The following is a 26,033-nucleotide window of genomic DNA, read 5'->3' as shown; positions in this document are numbered from 1 at the left end:
CCAATCACTTTTACCTAAGGTAGTGCTTTTCAAAGGACAATCCCAAACGGCTGGCAATCTGGTACACTTGTCCGCAGTTACAGAATGTGATGAAGGAACTGCAAAAGAAGGCTTTCATGGCCGGATTCAACTGGTTCTGGTGGGTTTTCCGGGCTGTGTGGCCGTGATCTGGTGGATCTTGTTCCTAACGTTTTGCCTGCATCTGTGGCTGGCATCTTCAGAGGTGTATCACAGAGGGAAGTCTGTCAGGAACGTTAGGAACAAGATCCACCAGACCATGGCCACACAGCCCGGAAAACCCACCAGAACCAACGAATTGCAAAAGAGTTTAGGAAGTTACAGGAAGACCACTTGAAAATCCCTCTCCACTTACAACTGAGTTTTGTTTACCTCATAAATAGCTGATTTGTCCCCATCTTAACTTTTGGGGGGTGCATGGTTTCAAAATGGTGTGAATTGGCATTCTTTAGCACTCTCCCCTAAAGGGTTTTTCTAGAAGCTCGACCTCTGTATCTTGGGTGGTTGCATTTTGCCTCCAGAGCACATGTGGACGAAAGCATGCGCATGAACACTAATACACTGTGCTGTGCGCAGCTTGCTCCTTTGCACATAGCACTTCTCAAGGTATGTTTTGAACTGTTGGTAACTGTAAAGGGCAGTTGTGTTCCTTCTTAATGAAAGATATACAATAAAAAAACCCCTGGTTTTTATATCAGTGGGAGACTGATTCTGTAAGGTTAAATGAGTATGGCATCCAGTTCATGGTGAAGAATTTCTAATGCTGTGTAATAACTGGAAAAGTATGAGCTTGCGTTGTTGTTTGATTTAAGAATTAGGATATTCCACGCGTGTTGATGTTCTTGTCTGTTAAATACTGGACGGATGCTAAAGCACCTGGCACGAGGGCATTAAAAGCTCGGAGGAACGAAGAAAAAAGTACGCAGAAGTTTCAGCCTCGAGATGTTTGACTCCACAAAACTCACTGTTGTTGGCCACATTCAGACATTGTGACAAACTTCAGTTTGGACAGGCAGGAGTATGGCTTGCTTGCTTTGCTGGCGGGCGGAGCGAGGGGGAATTGCGCCCGGGGCTTGCCTGCGTCCTCCGCCCCCACGCAGGCACACATCTGGGGCATCGTGCCCCACCCTGCCCCGTTGGCGCTACGTCGCTGCTTGCCGGTGCACGGTGCATAGCTGACGTTCTTTTGAGTTGGGAAGCCTCCATTCAGGCTCTGGTTTTCTATGGTGTACAAAATGCAGGGCTCGGGCAAATAGGGGCAGAGGTGGGATCCAGCAGGTTCTCACAGGTTCCTGAGAGTAGGTTACTAATTATTTGTGCGTGCCGAGAGGGGGTTACTAATTGGTGATTTTGCCACGTGATTTTTGCCTTAGTTACGCCCCTCCTCTCAGCAGTAGCGGCAGAACTTGAAGCAGTCTAGCAGGAGGTGCACTGGCGTGCGTGGCAGCCTGTGCCTCCGTGCATTCGTTTCCCGCCCAAGGACCGGCGCAGCGGCTGCGTCCTTGCCACAGCCCCGCCCAGGAATGCCCCGCCCCCGGAATGCCCGGCCACGCCCCCGTCGTGCCCTGCCCAGCCCCATTGGCGCTACGCCACAGTTTGAGTCCCACCACCATGGGAACCTGTTACTAACATTTTTGGATCCCACCACTGAATAGGGGGTTGTTTCCCTGTACAAGCCAGGGTTCTAAACTGTTCCCACTGTTAAAAGCCTGGATGTAGAGAGGAAATTAACTCCAGTTTGCCCAGGCCACCAGCATTTGGACACCATTAATAACCGGATTTTGATTTGAAGCTTCTGCATTGTGATGGCAAACAAAAGATGTACGTGTTTATTATGAAGCAACAGAAGTTTGTGCCTAACGCAGCCTCCGGACTCACTGGACAACAATAGTAACCAGATTAAAACTCTAGAAGACGGGGTCCAGCATGAGAATGGCCCATGTAAGTGTTACCCAGGTGTTTCATTATTTCTGTTCTCTGCATCCTCTCCAAATTCCCAGTCCCCTCAGGAAAGCCATGACAGGCTAAATCATTTGGGTTTGTGATGCAGATGCGTACTTTAAGGGATGCTATTTGACAAAAAATGTAAGGAAACAGTAGGGCTGCCATGTGACCATGGAGAAAATTGAAATAGAGATGGCTAGTCCATGGTTGCTTAAGACATAATGGCCCTTACAGCTTGTTCCAGCTATGATCTTAAAACACATCTGTGGGGAATTTTGAGTTTGCTCAATCCATGCGCTCAAATCAGGATGATAAATCACTCTCAATCCATGAATAGAATGACCCATACAAGTGGTGAGTTTTGCTTCCACAACATTTTTTTTCCCAAACAGGTGTTCCATAATCCTGAGAAATGGACCAGGTAAATCAATAACTCTATTCCGTAGCAAAGAGAAATAATGAGGTGCCGTATTCAGGATCTTATATTTCCTGAACGATCATAGCTAGAAATAACTGCACCAAGGTTTAACTGTAGAGAGACAGCATAAATCGTATGGGGAAAAGATGCAGCATTAGATCAGCCAAAACAATATACTACTCTTAAGGAGGTGCGATGATTTTAAAATCCCGGCAGAATGGTCCAAAAGACACCTTATTATCTGGCATCTTTATCCCACATGACATGCCCAAGGGATATAACATCCTGTTATAATCTGAGAATAAAGCTTGGAGCAAAAATCTTTTTTAACGTTCTATTCTAAATTTAACGCCACTCACGTCTCTGAGTCGTATAAAAACAGCAGGGGGTTACAACTTGAAGATAAATTGCATTTCTTCAGATACAGTTCATCAGTTATATTTTACAGCCAGGATCCCAAGCATACGTGAAGCTTTCAAGATGCATTTGTTTGAAAAAAGACAAAGGTGTATGATCAGAATATATGTTGGAATTTATACAGAAGAATGTTATTTAAAACAATTAAAAATAAATGTATATAATTTGTATCTATGCAAAGTCTGGCTTTGTCTTTTGGTTTTTAAGTGACCGGGCCCTGCCCTTGTCCAACAGAAGTTAAAAGGTGGGGGCCTGAGAATATTACCACCCGTTGTATATATTTTTGGCAAGGCAATGGTTGATTCTGCACGGCAAATATATAATGGGTTGCAGTCTTTATAAAGGAACCCATTTTCTTTTTCCCTGTTGACATGTGTGCTGTGCAGGCAGCAATTGGAATCCGGGTTGCTTTCACACCTTCGCATAGAGACACTTCTCTTTTTTAAAAACATTCCTTTTTTTTTGGAGGGGGGTTGTTTCCATGGGAGATAGGCATGGGTAGGGGATTCCAGCCTCAGATTACATTTCCCCAAGGATCCACAGCAGAAATGCAAAAGCCAACTCTCTGATCAATGTATTGATACAAGGTTAGAGAAACGGGAAGGAGTCAGTAACAGAGAGGAGGGCAAGGGGGAGGCGAGCAAAACAGAACAAGGAAGGTGGTGGTGGTAGGGGGGTGAGACTAGGCGGGCTGGCTGTGGGTAAAAGGAGGGAAGAGGCCCAGGGCAAAGCTGTTGCCCACTGGGAAATCTGCCCACTCTGGTGTCAAAGCAAAATTAAATTCATGCTGGAAGTGTTTCACTTGCCGTGGGGAGAACAGAAAGTGAAAGCGGGGCGTGAGGAAATACGTCCATACAAGAAATTCAACGGTGACACCCATTTGCCCCCATTGCGCAGCAAATGCCTTGTGCGTAGTTGGCCAATGTGTGCTAAAATGCACCCAAGATAAGCACAGTAACCACTCACCAAAGCAATTACTGTAATAGGTAATAATAGCCTTACAAGACTTGTTCAGCTCTTTTAACACTCAAGATAAAGGCATTAGTACAACCGAGGCTGAAATGGATAAACATCACACTGGCTTAATCTGTTTCTGCTAGGTGGTGATCGCATTGATTCGTAGGATCACCGTGAGTCAGAAGCAACTTGACAACACTTAATACCCGCAGGTGGTGATGAACTCCCTTCTGCCAATTCAGGAACGACCCAGCTGTTAACTCTCACCTTCAAAAACTGAGAAGTGATTAGAGTAGTGGAGTACATAGGACTCTTTTGACTGGGAACAGTCTGTTTGTGTGTAATGTGCCATCAAGTTTCAAGTTGGGGTGCTGTGTGGTTTCTGGGCTGTATGGCCGTGTTCTAGCAGCATTCTCTCCTGACGTTTCGCCTGCATCTGTGGCTGGCATCTTCAGAGGATCTGAAGATGCCAGCCACAGATGCAGGCGAAACGTCAGGAGAGAATGCTGCTAGAACACGGCCATACAGCCTGGAAACCACACACCACCCCAGTGATTTCGGCCGTGAAAGCCTTCGACAATAAGTTTCAAGTTGCAGCCAATGTATGGTTAGTCAGTAGGGTTTTCAAGGCAAGAGACTACCTGAGGTGGTTTGCCGTTGCCTTCCTCTGCATAGCAACCCTGGTGCTCCCTTGGTGTTCTCCTATCAAGATCAGGATGGCCTCTGCAGTCCATGGTAGAAATTGGAGTGCTTTTTCTTTTGCAGTTTACATTTGAATCTTGCTAGCAGGGGGTGGGGCCTGGGTGCTATTCCCCCTCCCCCACGCCTTTGGATGTCAGCATGGCAGTGGGGGTTCATTTGTGCATGCCTGCATAGCTATGCATCAATGACAGGTAAGTTTAAAAAAATAGACACATCACCTTGCGAAGGTGCGACGGCAATCTGCATTGTTTCCGTGGGCCCCAATCACTGCATGCACAGATACATGTGAACGCAAAATAGGAAAGCAGGTTACTTTATCCTGAGTGCAGCCTGCAATACATTTGCTGGGGGGAAGGGTCCTAAGTGTTTCTAGAACAGGGGACTTCAAACTATGGCCCTCCAGATGTTCATAGACTACAATTCCCATGAGCCCTACCACTTGGCCATGCTGGCAGGGGCTGATGGGAACTGTAGTCCATGAACATCTGGAGGGCCATAGTTTGAAGACCCCTGTTCTAGAACATGGGTCTGCAACCTACGGCCATGCTGGCAGGGGCTGATGGGATTTGTAGTCCATGAACATCTGGAGAGCCGCAGGTTGCAGACCCCTGTTCTAGAAAGAGTTAGCTGGCAAATGAAGTTTGGAGTTAGGAACTGCACCAATGGCTCTCTGGGATTTGATGCTTGCAGACTGCCTTTCCAGTTAGTAAATAAAGTACTACAAAGTCACCACAACTGTGCATGCTCTCTCTCATCCTAAGGAAAGGAAAGCCAATAGCAATCCTTTTGGAACTTCTCTCTACTTTTAGTTGAGCGGCTTATTAACAAAAACAGGGGATCCCTTTTCCCTAACTCCCCCCAAGACTGGCGCTTGCAAATGCTGGAACTCTGCCTGCCAATAACCACTTGCTGGTAGAAGGATTTAGAAGGATTTAATCTTTTGCAATGTACAAGTAATTAAGATAAGGCTAAACAATGCTAATCTGATTAGCAGGAAGGCAGGGCTTTTAATTGCCTCAAAAGGATAGCATAACCCACCCACCCACCCACCCAGCTTTTCCACAGCCCTCTGATGCCATCTGCGCTGGGAGACTCAAGAGTCTGGAAGAGAAGAACCCTTTTTTTACAAGGCAGGGATGTATAGCATTGTCCATACCCCACAGATTTCTCAGAGCTCTAGTTGTGCAGTTCTCGGTATTGGGCACAATCAGAAATCAGTTGGGATCTCTGATGAAACCAGCATGTTAGCTGAAACCGAGCAAATGGCTTTAGGTGACTGAAATGAGTCACAGGGAAAGTTCATTTCCACGTCCATCAGCATTGGACAGAAGAAAATGGAACCATAGAGTAGGAAGGGACCACAAGGGCCATCAAACCAACCTCTGCTATGCAAGAATATACAATCAGAATCAGGGGCGTAAGGAGGCAAACTGGAGCCCTGGGCAAAACCTGAGTTGGATGCCCCCTCCCCCCATGGGCGGCCACCCCACCACGACCCAAAAATTGTTTTGCACCAGGTCATTGGTGCCTTTAGAGCCGCCCCCCCCCCGCCTGGCTCCCCCGGGACCCCCCCTCCCCCGCCCGTCCTGATCGGGGGCCGCAGCAGAGGAGAATCTGCCCCACAGTGCTCGGGAGAGCCCCCTCCGTCCCTTCCCTGGACCACGCCACGCTGACCGCCGCCTTCGCACGAGACCGCACGTGGATGTTATGGGGGATTCCGCCATCTTCCCAAGCCTCTTTGAGCTGGGCAGCCCGTTTGGACGATGTAGCCGAGAGCCCCTAGGGCGCCACCTTCGCACGAGGCCCCACGTCGAGGTTGTGGCGCGTCCGAGCCTCTTTGGGCAGGGGAGCCGCTGGGGTGCTGCTGCCCTCCAGTGGCCAAAGGTGTGAATTACAAGCGCAACCCGCCCATCCTCCCAACGCGGCATTTCTCAGGTGATAGTTGGTATAATGTGGCGTGTCTCTTTGGGCAGAGAAGACACGGCGGAGGGCTGCCCGAGTGCGTGGTAACGGTTACAACACTTTTGGAAAGAGCCACCGGGATTCGGAGATCGTTACAACGCTCTCGGGAGGAGTCACCACGCTCTCTGACGAGCGTTACAACGCTCTCGGGAGGGAGCCGCCACGCTCTCGGAAGCGTTACAACGTTCTCGGGAGGAGCCACTACGCCCTCTCAGCGTTAGAACGCTCTCGGAGGAGTTAGAACGCTCTCGGGAGGGAGTTGCCACGCTCTCAGGATGAGTTAGCACGATCTCGGAACGCGTTACAACGCTTTCAGGAAGAGTCAGCACGATCTCGGAAAGTCGGCGCGATGTCGGAAAGCGTTACCACGCTGTCGGGGAGCCCTCCGCCGTGTCTTCCCTGCCCAAAGATACATGCCACATTATACCAACTATAACCTGAGAAATGCCGCGTGGTGGTGGTGGTGGGGGGGGGGGGGGCGCTTGTAATTCACACCTTTGGCCACTGGAGGGCAGCAGCATCACCAGCGGCTCCCCTGCCCAAAGAGGCTCAGACACGCCACAAAAAGTCATTTTATATGTTTCGCATGGAGACTAACCATTTCTCCTTTCTCCTAGCAGGCCAAAAGAGTGATGAAATCAATTTCATAAAACAGCATCTATTCAATGGGATGTGGATGAAACACCTGATACACCTTTGCCCTGTATAACTTCCCCGAGCCATGAAAAATGCAGCTCACCGCAGTCCAGAAACTAGTTGCAATTGTCAGACAACTCCACCAGGTTCCACCTGGAGATTGGCAACCATTTCAAGTTAGCATAATTTTAAAAAAAACCCTGATAAAGTGTGCATTTTTTTGGAAGCTGGCAATTAATATGATCAGATGTTGTCAGAGATAACATAACTTTAAAGCATGCAACGTAAAAAGGAAAAGCATGTTGAGTGCAATAATATGTCTTCCGGAGGGGGCGCCAAGAAAAAAAGCCTCGCTCGTTTTGTTCCGGCTTCTCGTCTTGATCTGTATTAATAGTTCTCAGCCCTTCGTTTCTATTTACCCACAATAAACATGGATCCCTCCACAGACTCCTCCCGGTTCCGGGTATTCAAAATGGCGCCCCATTTATAACCTTGCCCTCCTTCCCGGAGCTAATATGGCGCCTTTCTTAAACTCCCCGTCTCCGTTGTGTGATCATCGCTTTGCCACATCTTTCCCTTAACCCAAATGGCGCCCAAAACAACCTCTGAAGCCGATGCCCTCAAGAAAAATGGCCGCTCCCTCTTAATTATAGACGTTTCCACGGGGCCTTTTCCCAGTCTGGCTTCTTTGGCTTCACAAAGATGGCGGCGCCGAGAGGCTCCTGCGGTCGTTTGAATTCCATCCCCGCCGCCAAACTCGGACAATAACAGCTAGTGTCGCCAGCGGAGAAGTCGCAGCTGCCCGCCCGTCCTCCTCCTCGCCCATCATGGACTCCTTCCCGGGGGAAGACCCCACCTTACCTGTGGAATTCAACGGCAGGTGAGGCGGGGACCGTTGAAGTCCGTTAGAACCGTTACAGTTCGGGTTAACCCTTTCTTGCCCGTGCGCGTTTCAACACACAGGGATGGGCTTTGAAAGTGTGTTTACATCTCTCACTTACGGGGTGGGGAGAAAGATGCCAAGGAGGGAAACTTCCCTTTTGTGGGGTCACCTGGGTTTAGGATCCCCGATTGACTGGGGAGAAAGCAGCCTCCGAAGTAAAGAATTATGCCGTCCCTCCAGCTCCCCACAACTTCTTCAACAGGAGATTTTACAACGTTTCAAAGAGATAGATGGGTGGCAAGCTGGTTCTTTAAAGCAGGGGCGTCCAACTCTGGTCCTCCAGATGTTTATGGAGTACGATTCCCATCTGCCCCTGCCATCATGGGCAATTGCTGGCAGGGACTGATGGGAATCATAGTCCATGAACATCTGGAGGACCAGAGTTGAATACCTCTGCTTTACAGCAAGGTGTAAAGCTCATGGAATCTAGTCCACGGACATCTCGAGGGCCAGATTTGGGCACCCCTGCTTCAGAGCAAGGTGTAACGCTCAGTTGTCCATTCTGGCAGAGGCTGATGGGAATTGTAGTGTTACTGCAGACTATGAACATCTGGAGGGCCATAGTTGGGTACTGCTTCTTTAGAGCAAGTTGTAAAGTCTAGTCTGACATGCAGCTTCTGAGCCTACCTGACTTGCACCTGGATTGAGTTTACGGGGTGATCTTTGCCTTTAAGAGTTGATTTGATGGGCGGAGTTAAGAATCCCAGGGAATGCAGTCGGAACTGAGAAAGTTAAGACAGAGCTTCTGGTTAGCTGTTATTTAGTTCAGTGTTAGATGCAGTGTATCGTAACCATTAATGTGTTGAACTATGATCTGGGAGACCCAGATCTGAATCCCCACTCTCCCATGGAAGCTCATTGGCTGGCCTTGGGTCAGTCACACACTTACAGCCTCACCTACCTCACAGGGTTGTTGTGAGGATTAAATGGAGAAGTAGTGAACAATGTAAGCCACTCTGGGCCCCTATGGGGGAAAAAGGCAGGGTGTAAGCCAAATAAGTAAATAAGTCTTGCGAGAAACGGCATACTAGCTTTCCCTCTTGTGGTTTATCTTCATTGCAATCCTGTATGATAGGTGAATCTGGGAGAGAAAGACTGTGAAATTGGTACATGATCACCCATTGGGTGGGTTGCCTGGTGTAAGACACAGGTGGCCAATCTATGGTGCTCCAGATGTTTGTGGACTACAATTCCCATCAGCCCCTGGCAGCAAGGCTGATGGGAATTGTAGTCCATGAACTTCTGGAGCACCATAGGTTGGCCACCCCTTGTGTAAGGCAATGCTCTAACCCTCTGCCGTCTGTTTCTGATAGTGGTCAGCTAGATGTTTGTGGCAGGTGGCTCATGAAAGGCAGCAACGTTCTCCTTATGTTACCCTGGTCCCCTAGCGAGTGCATTCGGAGGTAGACTGGTAGACTGACTGTGAATATGGAGGTTCAATTGGCTGTCAAACCTAACAGCAACTGAAAGCCATATCTTTCCTAAATTTGTGTTGCTTTTGGTTTATTGGGAGGCCGCGATTGAGGGATTACATTTCCTTTGCAGCGGGGAGGAGGGAGGCTTAGTTTTCTGGAGCCTATTCCAATTCCTTCTTTGGGAGGAACTCACTGCAACAGGGGTATTGATAATAATTTCTACCATCTCTTTTCAGACATGGTGTTGGAAGGTAATAGGAGTGGTTTGCAGAGCATTTGGAGAGGATAAATGTTTTCCTGTGCAAATGCCAAACAGCGTCTTCGTAAAGTAATTGAGATTGGAACCTTCTCAGCTCCCCACATCTTACAAACAGTGTTGTGAACTGCCTGCCTTTAACAGAGGCTTAATGGGCAGTTATTTACCCAGCGAAGCTATTTATCAACGGGCCATGAAAACTTTCTCGGACCATTTCACGGAACCTCTATGAAAGAGACAGGCAGTTTTGCTCCAGGCCCCTTGGCAACCTTACCTACAAACTTCCAGATATGCCATGATAGAGTGTTGAGCATAAAGGTTTGCTTGTCTAAGGCTGGGCGCTCCTTGACATTGCTTTACAATACAAAGACCCCTCTGGGGAAGGAACTGGCTATTACCGCCTGCCACAAGTGGGCTTCGAATTCCGCCTTGCATATAAATCTCCAAAAACTGCTGACCCTTCTGACCATGCATGATAATTTAGCTACATATGGAGCTAAAGTAAAAAGGAATCTGTTTTTTTAAAAGGCTCCTTGTGTGTATTGTCGAAGGCTTTCGCGGCCGGAATCGCTGGGCTGTTGTGTGGTTTCCGGGCTGTGGCCGTGTTCTAGTAGCATTTTCTCCTGACGTTTTGCCTGCATCTGTGGCGTTTTGCCTGCATCTCTGAAGATGCCAGCCACAGATGCGTAAGCATTTTATTGTCATTGTGCACGCACAACGAAATTTACAGCAGCATTCCTCGACGCACACAGTTTCAGACTCATACCCCATCCTCACTTTCCCCTTCCTCCACCCATCCCTACACAGCCCCAAACACATCAACACGAAGCCGCAGAGTTTAGCATAGCCACAGCTCTAGAGCAGAAGCTGTCTCTAAGCCTCTTTGTCCTAGTTTTGATAGACCTGTATTGTCTGCCGGATGGTAACAGTTCAAAAAGAGAGTGTGCTGGATGAGACGGGTCTCTCAGAATATTTTGGGCTTTTTTTAGGCTTCGGGAATTATAGAGTTCTTCCAAGGAGGGGAGAGGGCAGCCGATAATCCTCTGTGCAGTAGTGATCACCCTTTGGAGCGCCTTCCTATCTTTCTATATTCAGGCAAAACGTCAGGAGAAAATGCTACTGGAACACGACCATTCAGCCTGGAAACCACACAACAGCCCAGGCTCCTTGCCTGTTCTCTTGGCCCTCATTCTTACCACACATTACTTATACAAGCCTGTTAGAGCACATTCTGGCTCATAAATTACAGATGCAGAGAGCCTGCCAGATGTGTTTGCAAGAAATTTGGTGGGCGTCTTTGAGCTCTACCGTTTCCTTCCTCCAGCAGCAGGCAGGAGGTGAAGAGAGTGGGAGGGGGTTGTTACAGCCTCTTTAGTCTTTTCAGAGGAATCCGGAAGCAGTGGCCTGCCATGACTGCTGCAAAGACGGGCTTTCTCGGGATCTGCCAGCAGCCATCATTGTCTGGCACAAGGATCCATGCTAGTGCTGTGTCCTGGTGTAACCGCGCTGCCTGGTAACTTTTAATAGCTCCAGACCAACCAGCTCTCGGCAGTGCAGAGGAACAGAAACGGGACCCAACACAGCGATTATAGTGAAATAATAAAGGAGTTTATTGAGATGCTGACCTACGTGTCAGCACCTCCACACCACAGCAGCTGCGCTGCCTAGCAGCTTTACAACAACCTTTATACACTTTCTCCCTCCCGGGAGTCCGGGGGAATACAGGACAGCCTACAACCATTCATTCACAAAATACATAGCAACCAATCATACACCTACAAATACATAGCAACCAATTAGAGTCCGGTGGGCAGTCCCTTCTTGAATTTCGTGGCCGGAGTAGGGCGAGGCGATGACGTAGGTACAGGCGGGAAAAACACAAAAGAGTCCTTTGGGTGCTTGGGGTCAGGAAACGAAACCTAACGACGACAGCACCCTTATCTGCCTGCTGGTGAGATTAAGGCAGGTGGAGGCGCTTCTTCCGGGGTCCCTTTTGTCAACGTCCATTCAGGGTTTTTGCAAATGAAAGGGACATGCCCAGGGGGAGCAGGGGTGGATTCCTGCCTTGAGCCAAGAAGGTTCCATGCAGACACAAATAGAAAATATAGCTATAATTCCTACTTTCCACCTAATACAGTTTGTTCCTACCTAACTTATACAGAAATAAAACATAGTTCCATCTTTATTTAAAAACAAGATCAGAAATGGAATAAATCATTTCTGGCCCCGCTATCACTGGGAAGTTGCGAGATGTAGCACTGGGGCCATTCAGAATTTTCCTACCCACAAGCTGGTGGCCTTTTGTGGAGAAGACAAAACGTAAGAACGAAGACCTTGAATTGCGCCCAGAGAATGTTGTTCTTTTTTAAAAAAAATACTACAATACTGCCAAGATGGTGAACCAACCATCCTACCAAAAGAAAGATAAAGCTTGAATACATCATTGTCAACCTAATGCCCATGCTTGTCAACCTAATTCGAACATCCCATACAGGGACATTTAGAATAGAAAAGTCAGAAAAGCAGAAAAAAGAAACTAAAGGGCTCCTGTCTTGCTTTCACCTTATGCATAGAGTTTTAAAAATCTAATGATATCTATTCTTATATCAGCTCTTCTTACTATTTTTCTTCCTTGTAAAACCAATCACATCAGATCACTTATAGCACTGCCTGTCTGTAGAAATCTAAACACAGACTCACTCTGTTTTGATCGCTTTCCTGAAAGCCTTCAACAATACATCACTCTTTTTTCTTTGGTTATCTGCAAACTGCCTCCACCCACCTTTTGTATACCCCCTTATGATACCCCCCACCAATAAACCAGGAAGCCCAGAAAGGTGGCTGATGAAATAAAAGCTGCTGCAATGTCCACAGCATTCCCAGGATTGCATGCTTCTTTGTTATGTTTCAGTGACTATCTCTAGGCAAGGCAGTTCCCATTTCAAAACTGTACTGAAAGACAGAGTTCTATAGGGTTAGATCAGGGGTCTGCAATCTGTGGCTCTCCAGATGTTCATGGACTACAGTTCTCATCAGCCCCCGCCACCATGGCCAATTGGTTTACAATTCTCTACAATTGGACTACAATTCTCATCAGACCCCTGGTTTAGCTATTATAACCAGGTCAGACACTCTGGGACTCTTGGTAGTGTACTGTCCCAAGTGGCACAGATGTAAGATCTACAACAGTGGTTCTCAACCTGTGGGTCAGGACCCCTTTGGGGGTCGAACGACCCTTTCACAGGGGTTGCCTAAGTCCCTCTGCATCAGTGTTCTCCATCTGTGAAATGGATAAATGTTAGGGTTGGGGGTCACCACAACATGAGGAACTGTATTAAAGGGTCGCGGCATTAGGAAGGTTGAGAACCACTGATCTACAATGATCTCGAGATGGTTTGGGAAACACAGAAAGATACTGAACAGATGCACCTGTAAACATCCTCAACGCACAATTTTTTTTTAAAGTGTCAACATTTCCCGACTGCCAGATGTCTCAGGAGATGAAATTCGTATCCCTTTGGGAGGTGGCGGAGGTAAGAATATTGTAAAGACTTCCTTTGAAACAGGAAAGTGATCAATTGTTAAATTTTTGAAGAAGAAATTGGGATGTTAGTTTCGTAACCGTTGGTGTAACTAAGGGTATCTGAAGAGTTTCCCTAGGAAAGACAGCTGGAGCACTCTCAAGTGTTTTTACAAGTCTGGGCAGCACAGCGACCTCTAGCAGCATGTAGAGTCAATTCCTGGCAAATTCTCATGAGTATGGGGTCTGCGTGTAACCATTTTTTCAAAATTGTGGTCCTCATTGTAATCAGGGACTTCCAAAATGTGACGTAATGCGCTGATTCTTAAACATCACAATATTGCAAGACCACTGTTCTGGATTTCATGTTCTTTACCGGCCGCTTTGTCTCCCAACATACAACTGCCATGTAGTCTATTTGAAAAGCTTCTGCTAATTTTAAAAAAATCTACTGTAGATGTGCTGGTTTGACCAGCATTTGTCAGTTAAGATGCTATTGTTCAAGACCGAAGTGGTCGATACGCAAAACTGTAAGTCTGGCAAACAAATTGTCCTCTTGGTCAGTCCTGGCATACAGAAAGAGTGGAATATTTAGTGTCTGTCACTGCTTGCTGGGGGAAAACAAGAATCGAAGTTATGCGGGCATCTTGCAAACGGACCGCAAGTTAAATACCAGTGCTTTTGTGTGACATGCAGTGAGTTTGACCAGATGGATTTTGTGGTCGCTTCCAGGCCAGTACGATTTTATAATTCTGTGATCTGTACCTTGTAATTCTCCACCCACCCAATAATTGATGATTCCCAGTGTTATCAAATCTCTTGACTCTTGAAATGCTGCCTTTCAGTCTCCTTCCAGAATCATTTATTTATGACCCTCTTGGAGGCACTGAAACATACTGTTATCTAATAACTTCAAGTGGAAGGTCTGTCATTCAGGCGCTAAGCCAGAGCGCCGCCATAGATAGCATGCATCCGATGAGGCTGGAAAAAAGTAGAAGGGAATTGCTCAGTTTGGATGGTGGTCCATGTGCCTGAGAATGAAATTAAAATGATCCATAGATTGTACAGGTAGAGCAGAGACGTAGGAGTGGCATAGGAGGTTAAGAGCTCAGCAGTGGCGTAGGAGGTCAAGAGCTCATGTATCTAATCTGGAGGAACCGGGTTTGATTCCCCGCTCTGCCGCCTAAGCTGTGGAGGCTTATCTGGGGAATTCAGTTTAGCCTCTGCACTCCTACACACGCCAGCTGGGGGACCTTGGGCTAGTCACAGCTTCTCGGAGCTCTCTCAGCCCCACCCACCTCACAGGGTGTTTGTGGTGAGGGGGGAAGGGCAAGGAGATTGTAAGACCCTTTGAGTCTCCTGCAGGAGAGAAAGGGGGATATAAATCCAAACTCCTCCTCCTCCTCCTCCTCCTCCTCCTCCTCCTCCTCCTATGGGAAACCTGAAGGGGCTTGAAATGATAAACGTGACGTTCTGAAACTTCAAATTAAAATGTGGATGTTAGCACTATGTAATAGGGCAGTGGTGGCGAACCTTTGGCACTCCAGATGTACATGGACTACAATTCCCATCAGCCCCTGCCAGCATGGCCAATTGGCCATGCTGGAAGGGGCTGATGGGAATTGTAGTCCATAACATCTGGAGTGCCAAAGGTTCGCCACCACAGTAATAGGGGATTCTAAACAAAAGAGGGAATGGGTGTTCCTGCTCCTTTGAAGGACTTCCCTGTTTCCCCGAAAATAAGACATCCCCTGAAAATAAGACGTAGTAGAGGTTTTGCTGAAGTGCTAAATATAGAGCATCCCCCAAAAGTAGTAAAGGCGTATTAGCAAAGTTTCTTTGTTTTGGAAGCATGTCCGATTTTAGACAAGAACAATTCAGAACATGCAGCTGTAGGAGCCCGGAAAAAGAAGACATCCCCTAGAAAATAAGACATAGCTACACATTCTTTGGGGAGACAAAAATTAATAATATAAGACGCACTGTCTTGGCTTTTAGAGCTCTGAGTGATCAAGTGCCAGTGCTTTTCACTAGCACTGGTGTAAAAATATTTCAGGTTTCCAGGTGACAGCATGAACTAAATATCTTGACTTTTCCAGCCTTTGGTGTGATTATTAGGAGACATATCTTTATTGTCATCAATCCTGTAGCCTTTTGAAGTGCCAAACTATTTTTCATTTTTCTTGCAGAAGTAGATTAGGCGTTGAGGTTGAGAATTGCTCAGGGTCTGCTTGGGAGCTTCTTTTTGGGTGGGGATTTTTTTTTAGATTAGTTTATTTATATGGTCATTTACCAGAAATAGATACAAATACATAAAAAAATAATTCACTAGAAGTTAAAATTACAATTATGTAAAATACAAAGCCCAGGAAAGGTGTAACAACCTGTGGTCCCTTCCCCATGGGCAGGTGAGTGGAGGGTTGTTAACGCTTGTGCATCCCCCGGGGATGTGAATTTTGATCTCCCCCAACCTAGCATAACATAACTACCAATGGCAGCTGTGTTCATGCCGCTGTTTCGCTTTGGGCAACTCTTCAATGCCGTTTTGTTCTGTTGCTGTTCTCACTGGGAGAGGAAATTAGGTGTGGCAGAAAAGAAGAAGAAGATGATGAAGAAGAAGAGTTGGATTTATATCCCCCCTTTCTCTCCTGCAAGGAGACTCAAAGGGGCTGACAATCTCCTTTCCCTTCCCCCCTCACAACAAACACCCTGTGAGGTAGGTGGGGCTAAGAGAGCTCAGAAGAACTGTGACTAGCCCAAGGTCACCGAGCTGGCGTATGTTGGAGTGTACAGGTTAATCTGAATTCCCCAGATAAGCCTCCACAGCTCAGGCAGTAGAGCAGGGAATCAAACCTGGTTCCTCCAGATTAGAGTACACCTGCTCTTAACCACTAAGCCACTGCTGCTCTTTGCATACAAAGGTGTATGTGTCCCTATTATAGCATGAGAATTTTGGGATGCCTTTGGTGACTTTCTTTGAATAACGCTCCTTGAGTGGGATATGTTCTTAGTGTTGTTTTACTTGATGTCAATTCTGCTTGCAGTGTGGCAGAATCCTAATCTAAGAAGAACAGGAGAATGAAATTAAAATGATCCGTAGTTTGTACAGGTGGACCAGAGACCACTTTCACAACTGTTTGCAAGTGGATTTTGCTATTCTGCACAGCTTCAAAGAGCACTGAAAGCAGTTTGAAAGTGCACTATTCTGCATGTGTGGAATGAGCCTAAGTAATGTATACCATACCTTTCTTCCCAGTGGGGCCCTAAAGAGTCTTAAAATGAAACTAACAATGGCAAGATTAACATTCCGTGAAGTCTTGAGAATCTCTACGCATTGCTCTCCTTGCTTGAAAATTAAACGTTTCTACAGCGAGCCATAGTTCTGTTGTTTCATCTGAATCGCAACCTATAATTTTTTCTCTTCTTTCCGGATTAGGGTTCCCAACCACATTTTAATCCTGTGTTGAAATTCTACTGCAGGGGGAAGAGATCAAACCATAATTTGTGGTTTAGGGGAAAAAAATGAAAAGCTGTGCTTAGTCGTAGAAGTGACAGGGTTTAATTTTTTTGAGCCGTGTTCTGCAAAGTCTGCCCAAATCTGTTATTTCTGGAATCAGAATCCCTCCCTTTTAATTGCTTTCTCACTTTTGTAGCGTTACCAGATGTGGCGGAAGATGCAGTTTCACCAACCAGAGTACGGACCATGAAGGATTTTGAAAATGTAAGTGAACCATAGTCTCTAATTTGAGTGGTGTGGTCGATTTAATTAGGTTTTTTGCAATAAAGTGGAAAAGGTATTTGTGAATGGGCAGTTAATTGATTAATCTAGACCTCTTCCACTCCTCCCTGAGATTTCATGTAGGGCTTTCACTGTATTCTTCTAAAACAAGAATGTCTCTTGTGTATAGGAATCACAGTTTTCTGAAACCTGCCTTATGCTTGCAGACTTCTTCTAGTCAACTATGCGCAAATCCAAACATGGGTTTGTGAGGTAACGATATTTCCTTTGTTGATTGTTTGGAGTGGAATCAGATTTTGTCTAAAATACTGGTTGAGAGAAAATGGCTGTTTTGGCTAATGGTTTAAAATCAGGGATGGTTGATTTGGTGCAATTATTAGTGTGTGTGTGTTAAGTGCCATCAAGTTGCATCTGACTCATGGTGACCCTATGAATCAATGCCCTCCAAAATGTCCTATTATTAACAGCTTTGCTCCGGTCTTGCAATCTGAGGGCTATTTCTTTATAAACTGATAGAATTGCTGACTTTGGTTGCTTAGTTTAAATGATACACTTGGAACCACATATTCTTCACACTCAGAAGCAGTACTGTATGTGACAGGGGATGGAATCAGTCTCAATTTAACTGTATCTTATTTTGAAGCTGTATTATTTTTATTTATTTATTTCTTGGATTTATATCCCGCCCTTCCTGAAAAGGCTCAGGGCAGCGAACATCATTATAACTGAATAAAAACAATTATATTAAGACAGAATGTTGGCCCGCTTGGTTCAGTACTACTTATTCTGACCAATAATGGGTCTTCAAGGTCTCTGTGAAGTCTTCCACAACATCTGGAAATGCAACTGGTTAACTTGTGAAACATGTGCTTTGCCACAGCCAATCCTGAACTAAGCATCCACAAGTGTTATGTAAACTGCTTCTGAATCAAAAGATGAAGGAGGGTGCAAATATTCTAGCCCAGCTTCCTGTACAACTGGCATCCTGATCAGTGATCTGGCAGTGCTGTTCTTTGTCCAGCGTGGCCATTATGAAGCATTCATGTGAACACTCTCTTTGGACTGGCACTCTTTAGAAGAAGACAAGCGGTTGGATTTAAGATGTTCCCAGGGTGCAGTGCTGCCCTGTGTGTTCATAGCTCCTGGCATCGGGACAGTTTCCACAGGGCTGCATATAATTCCCTTTCTCCCTTCTCCGACCACAGTGTCTACATACCTAGCTTGCCAAGGGCAGGTTGGAAAATAGGTATTCGTTGAGTACCTCCTATATTCCCATCCAGCCTTCCTTCTCTGCATGAATTGCCTTCCACAAGGACAGGGGTTTGCAACCTGTGGCTCTCCAGATGTTCATGGACTACAATTTCCATCAGCCCCTGCCAGCATGGCCAATTGGCCCTGCTGACAGGTTGCAGACCCCTGCACTAGGAATCACGGTGTAGGGAAGCTTGCTGAGGAACAGGCACGTCATACCAAAACCTCAACTTGTACGAAGTTGTTACAAAAGGCAAATAAAATAAAGTAGTCACGACTCTAAGAGTTAGAATGGGTGAGGTTCCCAAGTGCTGCCTTAATAAGGTATTTGGCAAATGATTGCGTTTATGCCAGTCAATTGAGTGTTTCTTAGATCCATGGCTTTCTTAAGGTGACAAATTACATGCATTATTTAAAAGCCTGCTAATCAGACACTTGAAAATTAAGAGGTTGTTGCAAATAATTAGCATTCCCAAGTGACTGACTGTTATTGAATAAACTGGGATTGTTAGGAGGCAAATGAGATTAAGATCACAACCTTTTGAAGGGCATACGCAAAGTAGTCGGCTGGTTGCTTAGACTTCTGGTTGTTTTCTTGTGTTGTCTGAAACTTCCAGGCTCTCCTCCCCAGGTGTTTTAAGGGCTGCTTTTGAAGCCCTATACAGATACTTATTCTTTTGAGGTTGCAAGACTGTGACCTGCTTGGAGCACAACATGAATCTGATCTGAACGGATCTTGTGCAGTCCAGGAATTTAATTTTTCTCCAGGCAGTTGCCGCCTTCCAGAAACCAAACAAAATCCTTCTGTTTCAACGGGGCCATAGAAACAGGATTCTTGTTCGTTCACTGGCACTGATTTACCTCGAGGAACAATTCTGCCACAGTTGATCTTCTGGGCTGGTTAATTGCTTGCTTGTTTGGGTTTTTCATGGGTTGTAAAGCAGCAAACTGATACGTAAATGAGATAACTGAAAAGTGGTACACAAAGGCTGCAAGGAAAATAAATCCCCAGGCCAGACCCCTGGAATTACTTCTCTAGAGGTGTTTGTTCATGGGGCAGGCTGCTTTGGAGTAAACTTCACTTGGTCCCTGTATTAGGAATGGGGAGAAGGGGGAGTCCAAGATGCAGTAGGCTGCTGAGGTCACCCACTGAGTTTGTGGCAGAGGCTAAAATTGAATTGACTCTAAAATTGAATTGGGAGAATGGGCCTTATAGCCCGTTCTCTTCACTGCCCAGCTGTGCTGTCTCCCAGTCAGTAGCAGCTGACAGGATTCCTGCTTTAGTTGCAGTTCTACAGGCACAGGGCTCTCAAAAGGATTGGAGCACCTTCCTGTTTGGACCATTTTACATCTGAGTTTACTCCAGAGGAGCCCCGAATGCTGCAAAGCTGAGGCTACCCCGTGCAGCCTTGTTAGCGTCTCAAGTTTCTAATAAGCCAGCTTGCCTGTAACCTCTGTACCTGTTCCAGCCCTTTCATTCCACCAAGGGATGGGCGTAAATATTTCATTGGTGTATTTGATCCCTCTGTTTGGAAAGCATCTGGCAGGTTGTGAGGGAAGAGGAAGGTGGCGGTTTTATTTGAATAAATATTTCATACTTACTCGCTTTAAAAATTTAAAAGACCTTTCTCTTCTTGTGAAATTCTTCTTCCCGTGGGCAGGGAAAATACCTCATGAAGAGAGTTGGACACACCTTGTGTTTAGAGTCCTGTTGACTGCCATTGGCAGGGAAGCAGTTGGCATCTGAAGTCATCAACGAAAGAATGAACTAGATGAGGTCTTGGGATAACAGTGAAAGGATCGTCCTAGGATTTTGGGGTGGGAGGGCAGCTATGCATAGCCCTAATTTGTATAAGGACCATAGTTTGGGGAGAGAGGATTAAATTCAATCCTTGCCCGGATGTGTGGCTTTGACTTGAATCTGCCACCCAAAATTATTTTTAGCCCTGGTAGGGGGAAAAGACACTGTGATGGGGAACAAACCAGCCCTTCATCTGCTATCTTACATTTTCAAGGCGGGAAGGTTATCGTCAAGATCCTTGTCTCAGTGATAACATTCCTGCCATGTTTAATTCGTTTGTGATGGAATGGACTCACAAGCCTTCCTTCAGCTCAGGCCTCAGTAAGTCGGAAAACCCTGCTGGTCCATAAGTCTATGCATGGCACCACCACCCTTTCTCCTCATTCCACAGTGGACCCCAAACAAGCAGGATCATAACCACTGCCACCAACGACTCTGCGAGGATTCCCTGCGGCATGGAGTTGCACATCCCACACATTGTACCTGCATTGCCATTTGGAAACTCTGCCTGTTTGCTGCAGCGTCTGCTTTGTCCCTGCGTAGGTGTGATCTCTTTCAGCTTCGCCATTTTGAGTAGTCATATTCCTAAGGATGGGCAGTTTGCCTGGTGTGCTTCCTCCTTTGGGCAGGCAGTCTTGGATGGGTCTAGCAGCAACAGCAGAAGAGTTGGATTTATATCCCCCCTTTCTCTCCTGTAAGGAGACTCAAAGAGACTTTCAAGCTCCTTTCCCTTTACCCCCTCCCACAACAAGCACCCTGTGAGGTAGGTGGGGCTGAGAGAGCTCAGAATAACTGTGACTAGCCCAAGGTCACCCAGCTGGCGTGTGTGGGAGTGCACAGGCTAATCTGAATTCCCCAGATAAGCCTCCACAGTTCAAGCGGCAGAGCGAGGAATCAAACCCGGTTCCTCCAGATTAGAGTGCACCTGCTCTTAACCACTACGCCACTGCTGCTCCTATTATCTTGAAATGTGTGAGTGGTGCAGTTCCTTTTCCACCCTTCTCAACCACACTTCTCTGGGGGAGAGAGAGGTAGAACTTCACCTTGCACTGCATCATTATGGCAGAGGGCTGTGACTAGCCCAAGGTCACCCAGCTGGTGTGTGTTGGAGTGCACAAGCTAATCTAGTTCCCCAGATAAGCCTCCACAGCTCAAGCGGCAGAGCGGGGAATCAAACCCAGTTCTCCAGATTAGAGTGCACCTGCTCTTAACCACTACACCACGCAGGCAGTCTCTCAGTCCTTTAGGAACACGAGGTCGGGATGAGCTGAAAGACGGGGCTGTTTTTCCCTTCCAGTCTACCCCTGCTCAGAATCCTATACATGAGAGGTACATGAGCCTATCCCTTCTTTGGATGTCGAAGTATCATTATGCTGGGTGCCTTTTGCAAAGTAGGCTGGAAAGGATGGCATGAAGAGCAAAAGTGTTAACTATTTGCAGCTAACAAGCTCTCTTGTTAGCTCAGTGTTTCACGTCCTTTATTTATGTGTGTGACACCAAGTACATTTCCTGGATCAGGCAATTTAGCTACTGCTCACAGAAGATGATCTCCCACAAGAAAAGGGCAGACGGGAGACGTAAGAACTGTTAGATTCTGAGTCTGGACTGATGCGGTGTTTAGTCTGCTGTACTGGAGCAGCAGGCCTCTAAGTATTTTGTAAAGACTTAAGCATTTCTGACAAATAAGGTAGAAGAGTATAAAGCATCACAGGATTTCGAAGTGGCACAATCTTTTTCCATTTACCCCATGACAGTTGGAAAGAGGAAGCGTGATTAACTGTGGAGTGGCATGCCACCATTAAACAATTAACCACCTAGGCCAAATATGCTATGATTTGTTTATTAAAAGATCTTTGCCTCAGTGTGGCTTGCAAATCCAGATTTAAAACGTACTCAATAGGGTAGAAGACCCCAGTAACCCACGCCTGCAGACTACACCCTATTAAAAGCCACAACAAACAAAATAGCCCAGAAGCACTGCCTAAAATCATCAAAAGATGGTGCTACTCTCACCTGTTCCATAGAATGAGAGCTGTAGTGGGGGACAGTCTGAGCTCTGGTCAATGCCAGACTGACTTCCTCAAGAGGGGAACAGCAACTAGGAAGCAAGAATGACAGTGTAGGTGAAATCTGTTTCATTTTCCTCTGTTTGTCTGAATGTATGATGGCTCTGTGTGTGCCCCTGTCCTCTTGGACTACAGAAATGCACATTTGTAGTCCCTGCCACCACCTTGAGAACATTTTTTAGGTTGGGTGGCTCTAGGCTGGGGTGGACAACCTATGGTGCTCCAGCTGTTCATGGACTACAATTCCCATCAATTGGCCATCCTGGCAGGGGCTGATGGGAGTTGTAGTCCATGAACATCTGGAGCACCATAGGTTGGCCATTCTACTCTAGGCCAACAGATAACTTTCCTCTTGAATGTATCTGCATGTGTGATAGATGGGAGGTTTCCTACCTCTCCTTTTAGGGTCTGTCTGGTAGAGTGAACTTAATAGGGAAAATGACCCTGAAAGTCTCACAAAACCAAAAGATGTTATTCTGTATACACACAAGTAAGCTAAAAGCATACACTAAAAGATGAACCTACATAATACAGGAAACAATACAAAAAACGAAAGCAAAGCGTAGTTTGCTTGCTGACTGAAACTTACATCATGGATTTCATTCAGTCGCCTTTTCCATAGCAGAAGTTGGCCTTGGCAAAATAGCGGCAAAGGCTTTCTCCTTTCTGGCCATATGTCAAGCGGTTCCTCAGAAGCAGGGAATTCCTTTGGGTCCGGTCAAAAAGTAGTATATCAATTCAAATTTCCTGCCAATTTATTTAACCAGAGAATTTAACCAGTAAACTCTTTCCATAAAATCCCAGGGCCATTTTTTGCATGGAGCCTTTTTTGATGTAGCGTGCAAAGGAGGAAGTAACGGGTATCATTCCCTCTGGAGCTGGAAACTTGGCAGATCATGATGTCATCTGTAGACAGCATCTCTCTTTCTCTCCCATGTGTGGGATTCTTATGTGCTTTTTTCATCTTTGGGTAATACAGCTGCGGAATCGTTGAGTCCCACAACCTTTTCAGTTGTACCCTGGTAGCATTTTAGCTTTTTAGGAAAAGCAGTGTACAGATATGTTAGACAATTTAATTAAGAATAACATGGTGATATATTAATCTTGGACGGTGCTCTGTAGTCTGTAGTGAAGAAGTTTCTCAACAGACAGATTTGCTTTGAGTTTTGCTATTGTATGTAGAGTTAAAATCTATTCAGTATGGACTGGATTTGTCAAAAAGATTCATATGCACAAAAGGTCTTAGGGACAATTCCTCCCTCCTGTGGCAGCTCTCTCACTGTCCCCTGATGCTGTCCCTGGGCATTCCCCCTCTTCTGGGAACACATGTTAAGGAGCATTTGGGGCTAGTTGGGAAGGAGGAGGCAGGGAACAACGCTTCTGCGCCCAGAATTCAGACAGTGTCTGACCCTGAGTCGTTGCATTTATGTTGCATATCTCTCACATGGTCTCTTCTTTTCTACCCTAGCAAATCATTGAGCTGCGAAAAGAGAATTTCAACCTGAAACTGCGCATCTACTTTCTGGAAGAACGAATACAGCAGAAATTTGATGGTCCAAGTGAAGAGATCTACCGAATGGTAGGTATTAAAAACCTTTCCAAGTCACTGGCCCAAGTGCAGACATCTTGGCCCAGTTGTGGGTTGGCTGCTGGGAAAATGCTGCGGGCTGATATGCTCTCTCCTCCCCGCACATTGTAATTTGTTTCTGATTCTGGCTCGGAGGTAAACTGTAGTCAGCGTTGCTGGATTCGAATCCAGCAGCCCCTTGAAGGCCAACAAGATTTTTGGGTTATAAGTTTTTGAAAGTCAAAGCTAGGCTCATTCCGCACATGCAGAATACTGCACTTTCAAACTGCTTTCAGTGCTCTTTGAAGCTGTGCGGAATGGCAAAATCCACTTGCAAACAGTTGTGAAAGTGGTTTGAAAATGCATTATTTTGCGTGTGCTGAAGGGGCCCTACTTTCATCAGATACCCTGAATATTAAGTTGGTCTCTAAGAGGCTGCTGGACTTGAATCTAACTGTTTTACTGCAGCTTAAAATTGCCACCCTCTGAAAATATAGCTAGCATTGACTATAGTATGCCTGGTTTGGGCGTTTGAGTAACTTGTGACTACTTTGAACCAGGATGTGGAGGAAAGAGTTAACATGTGCACAGGGATGTAGCCTAGGAGCCTGGAGTATGTTGCACATCTCTCACATGATCTTTTCCTTGCTGCACCTGATCATGTCCTGAATTCTGTGCCTTGAGAATGGTTAAGCAAGCTGCACTAATGTGCTACTGAATTATCCATTTGCAGAGATTATTTACAACACGGAGCATTCATCAGCATTCTACTGAAGTCTATAAAAATGCTTTGTTATCGCGAACGGCGTTATAGAATGGCTTTCCTCTGAATACTTCGTGTTCCAGAGAAGGAGTACAGCACTGCTCAAATTCCCTATCGTTGCAGCCAGGACTGTTACTAAGGGAATTTTTCAATTCATACATGTTTTGTATACATTTGTATGGTGGAATGTTTTGTATGTTTACACTGTTCTCGATAATTAGGTACCTTTATTACTTTTTCCTTCACTAAGTAAATGGTTTAGCTCAGGGGTCTGCAACCTGCGGCTCTCCAGATGTTCATGGACTACAAATCCCATCAACTCCAATTGGCCATGCTGGCAGGGGCTGATGGGAATTGAAGTCCATGAACATCTCTAGCTCAATGCAGGAATCTTGTATGTGTGTCTATGATAATAGCAGTAGGACTGGCAGTGGTTTCATATGTATAATTGCTATCTAGTATGCTTGTCTTAATCATAATAGTTACATAGCCTAGAGTCTGTCCCCAAATACCAAATGCTTGCTGGTGACCTCTGAGCTGAAGCTCCCGTGATTTCTTTTCCAAACATTTCCTTCTCTTGCTCATTTTGCTAGCTCCACACCTGCTTGATTCAGAATTGCTGGCTGTTGAAGCTTTCAGTGGATCTGTGTCATTATATTTCAGCTTCATAAATGTGCCGTAATGAAGGGTTTGCATGACCTTTATGTGATGTGCGGGATTAACTTTTTAAACGGTTCTGGTTCAATAGCATAAAACAATTTTTCCCCCTATCAGAGCACTTATTTTCCTTCTTCACTTAAATTGCTTGTTCAGTCTTATTCTTTTATCACTAAAACAAAGGCTTTCAGAAATTACATTCTAATCCTCTCACATCAAGCTAACTGTGGCAGAACGATGATGCATTCTAATCTGAGCTTGCTACTTCTCTTACATGGGTTTGTTTTGCTCTGTAAGGTCATGTATATTTACGATCGAGGGAATATTTAAAAGAATGCTATAACTGTTGTGCCTCTGCATGCCCACAATGAAAAAAAAATTCAGCTGCAATGTGTGCACCCATTGTTAACAAATAACAACCCTTCAACTACTTATACCCACTAACGTGTGTGACGTATATGGCTACCAGTTTAGCGAAAAGAAACTGGTATTATTTCCTGATCAACGCTTTGGTTTGCTTCACGTGCAACATCAGACTAACTGGTGTAACTTGAGCATACTAGGGCTTGCATTCTTTCTTCGGCCCCTTCCGCACACGCAAAATAATGCATTTTCAAACCACTTTCAACTGTTTGCAAGTGGATTTTGCCATTCTGCACAGCTTCAAAGAGCACTGAAAGCAGTTTGAAAGTGCATTATTCTGCATGTGCGGAATGAGCCTTCCCCTCATAGGCTCCAAACTCTTCAGTTTTGCCCTACTCAGCAGTTTTTCATTCCATCTAAAACAACACATTGCCAGTTGCATTTGCTTTCCGAAACCAAATTGGGAGCTACAGCTAGACCAGTGATTCTCAACCTGTGGGTCAGGACCCCTTTGGGGGTCGAACGCCCCTTTCACAGGGGTCGCCTGAGACCATTGGAAAACACACATTTCCGATGGTCTTAGGAACCGAGACTCAAATAATTTTATGGTTGGGGGTCACCACAACATGAGGAACTGT

General features: G+C 45.9%; 1 protein-coding gene across 5 annotated transcripts in view; it reads left to right on the top strand.

The window, feature by feature from the left end:
* Positions 1-7,750: 7,750 nt before the first annotated feature.
* CDK5RAP2 (CDK5 regulatory subunit associated protein 2) overlaps positions 7,751-26,033 on the top strand; it is a 187,581-nt gene continuing 169,298 nt past the window's right edge. For 4 of the 5 annotated variants that reach the window (XM_048513449.1, XM_048513448.1, XM_048513447.1 and 1 more), the window contains exons 1-4: positions 7,751-7,934; positions 13,134-13,201; positions 16,842-16,909; positions 23,514-23,624. In XM_048513449.1, the coding sequence (XP_048369406.1) occupies positions 7,882-7,934; positions 13,134-13,201; positions 16,842-16,909; positions 23,514-23,624 (300 nt within the window). In that variant the 5' untranslated portion in view covers positions 7,751-7,881. The remainder of the gene's footprint in view (positions 7,935-13,133; positions 13,202-16,841; positions 16,910-23,513; positions 23,625-26,033) is intronic. The other variant, XM_048513446.1, reaches the window with a different exon arrangement.

The sequence above is a fragment of the Sphaerodactylus townsendi genome, linkage group LG12 (assembly GCF_021028975.2).
Source record: "Sphaerodactylus townsendi isolate TG3544 linkage group LG12, MPM_Stown_v2.3, whole genome shotgun sequence".
Taxonomy (NCBI): Eukaryota; Metazoa; Chordata; class Lepidosauria; order Squamata; family Sphaerodactylidae; genus Sphaerodactylus; species Sphaerodactylus townsendi.
The sequence above is the reverse complement of the archived record's forward strand: the minus strand, read 5'-3'. Positions and strand labels throughout refer to the sequence as shown.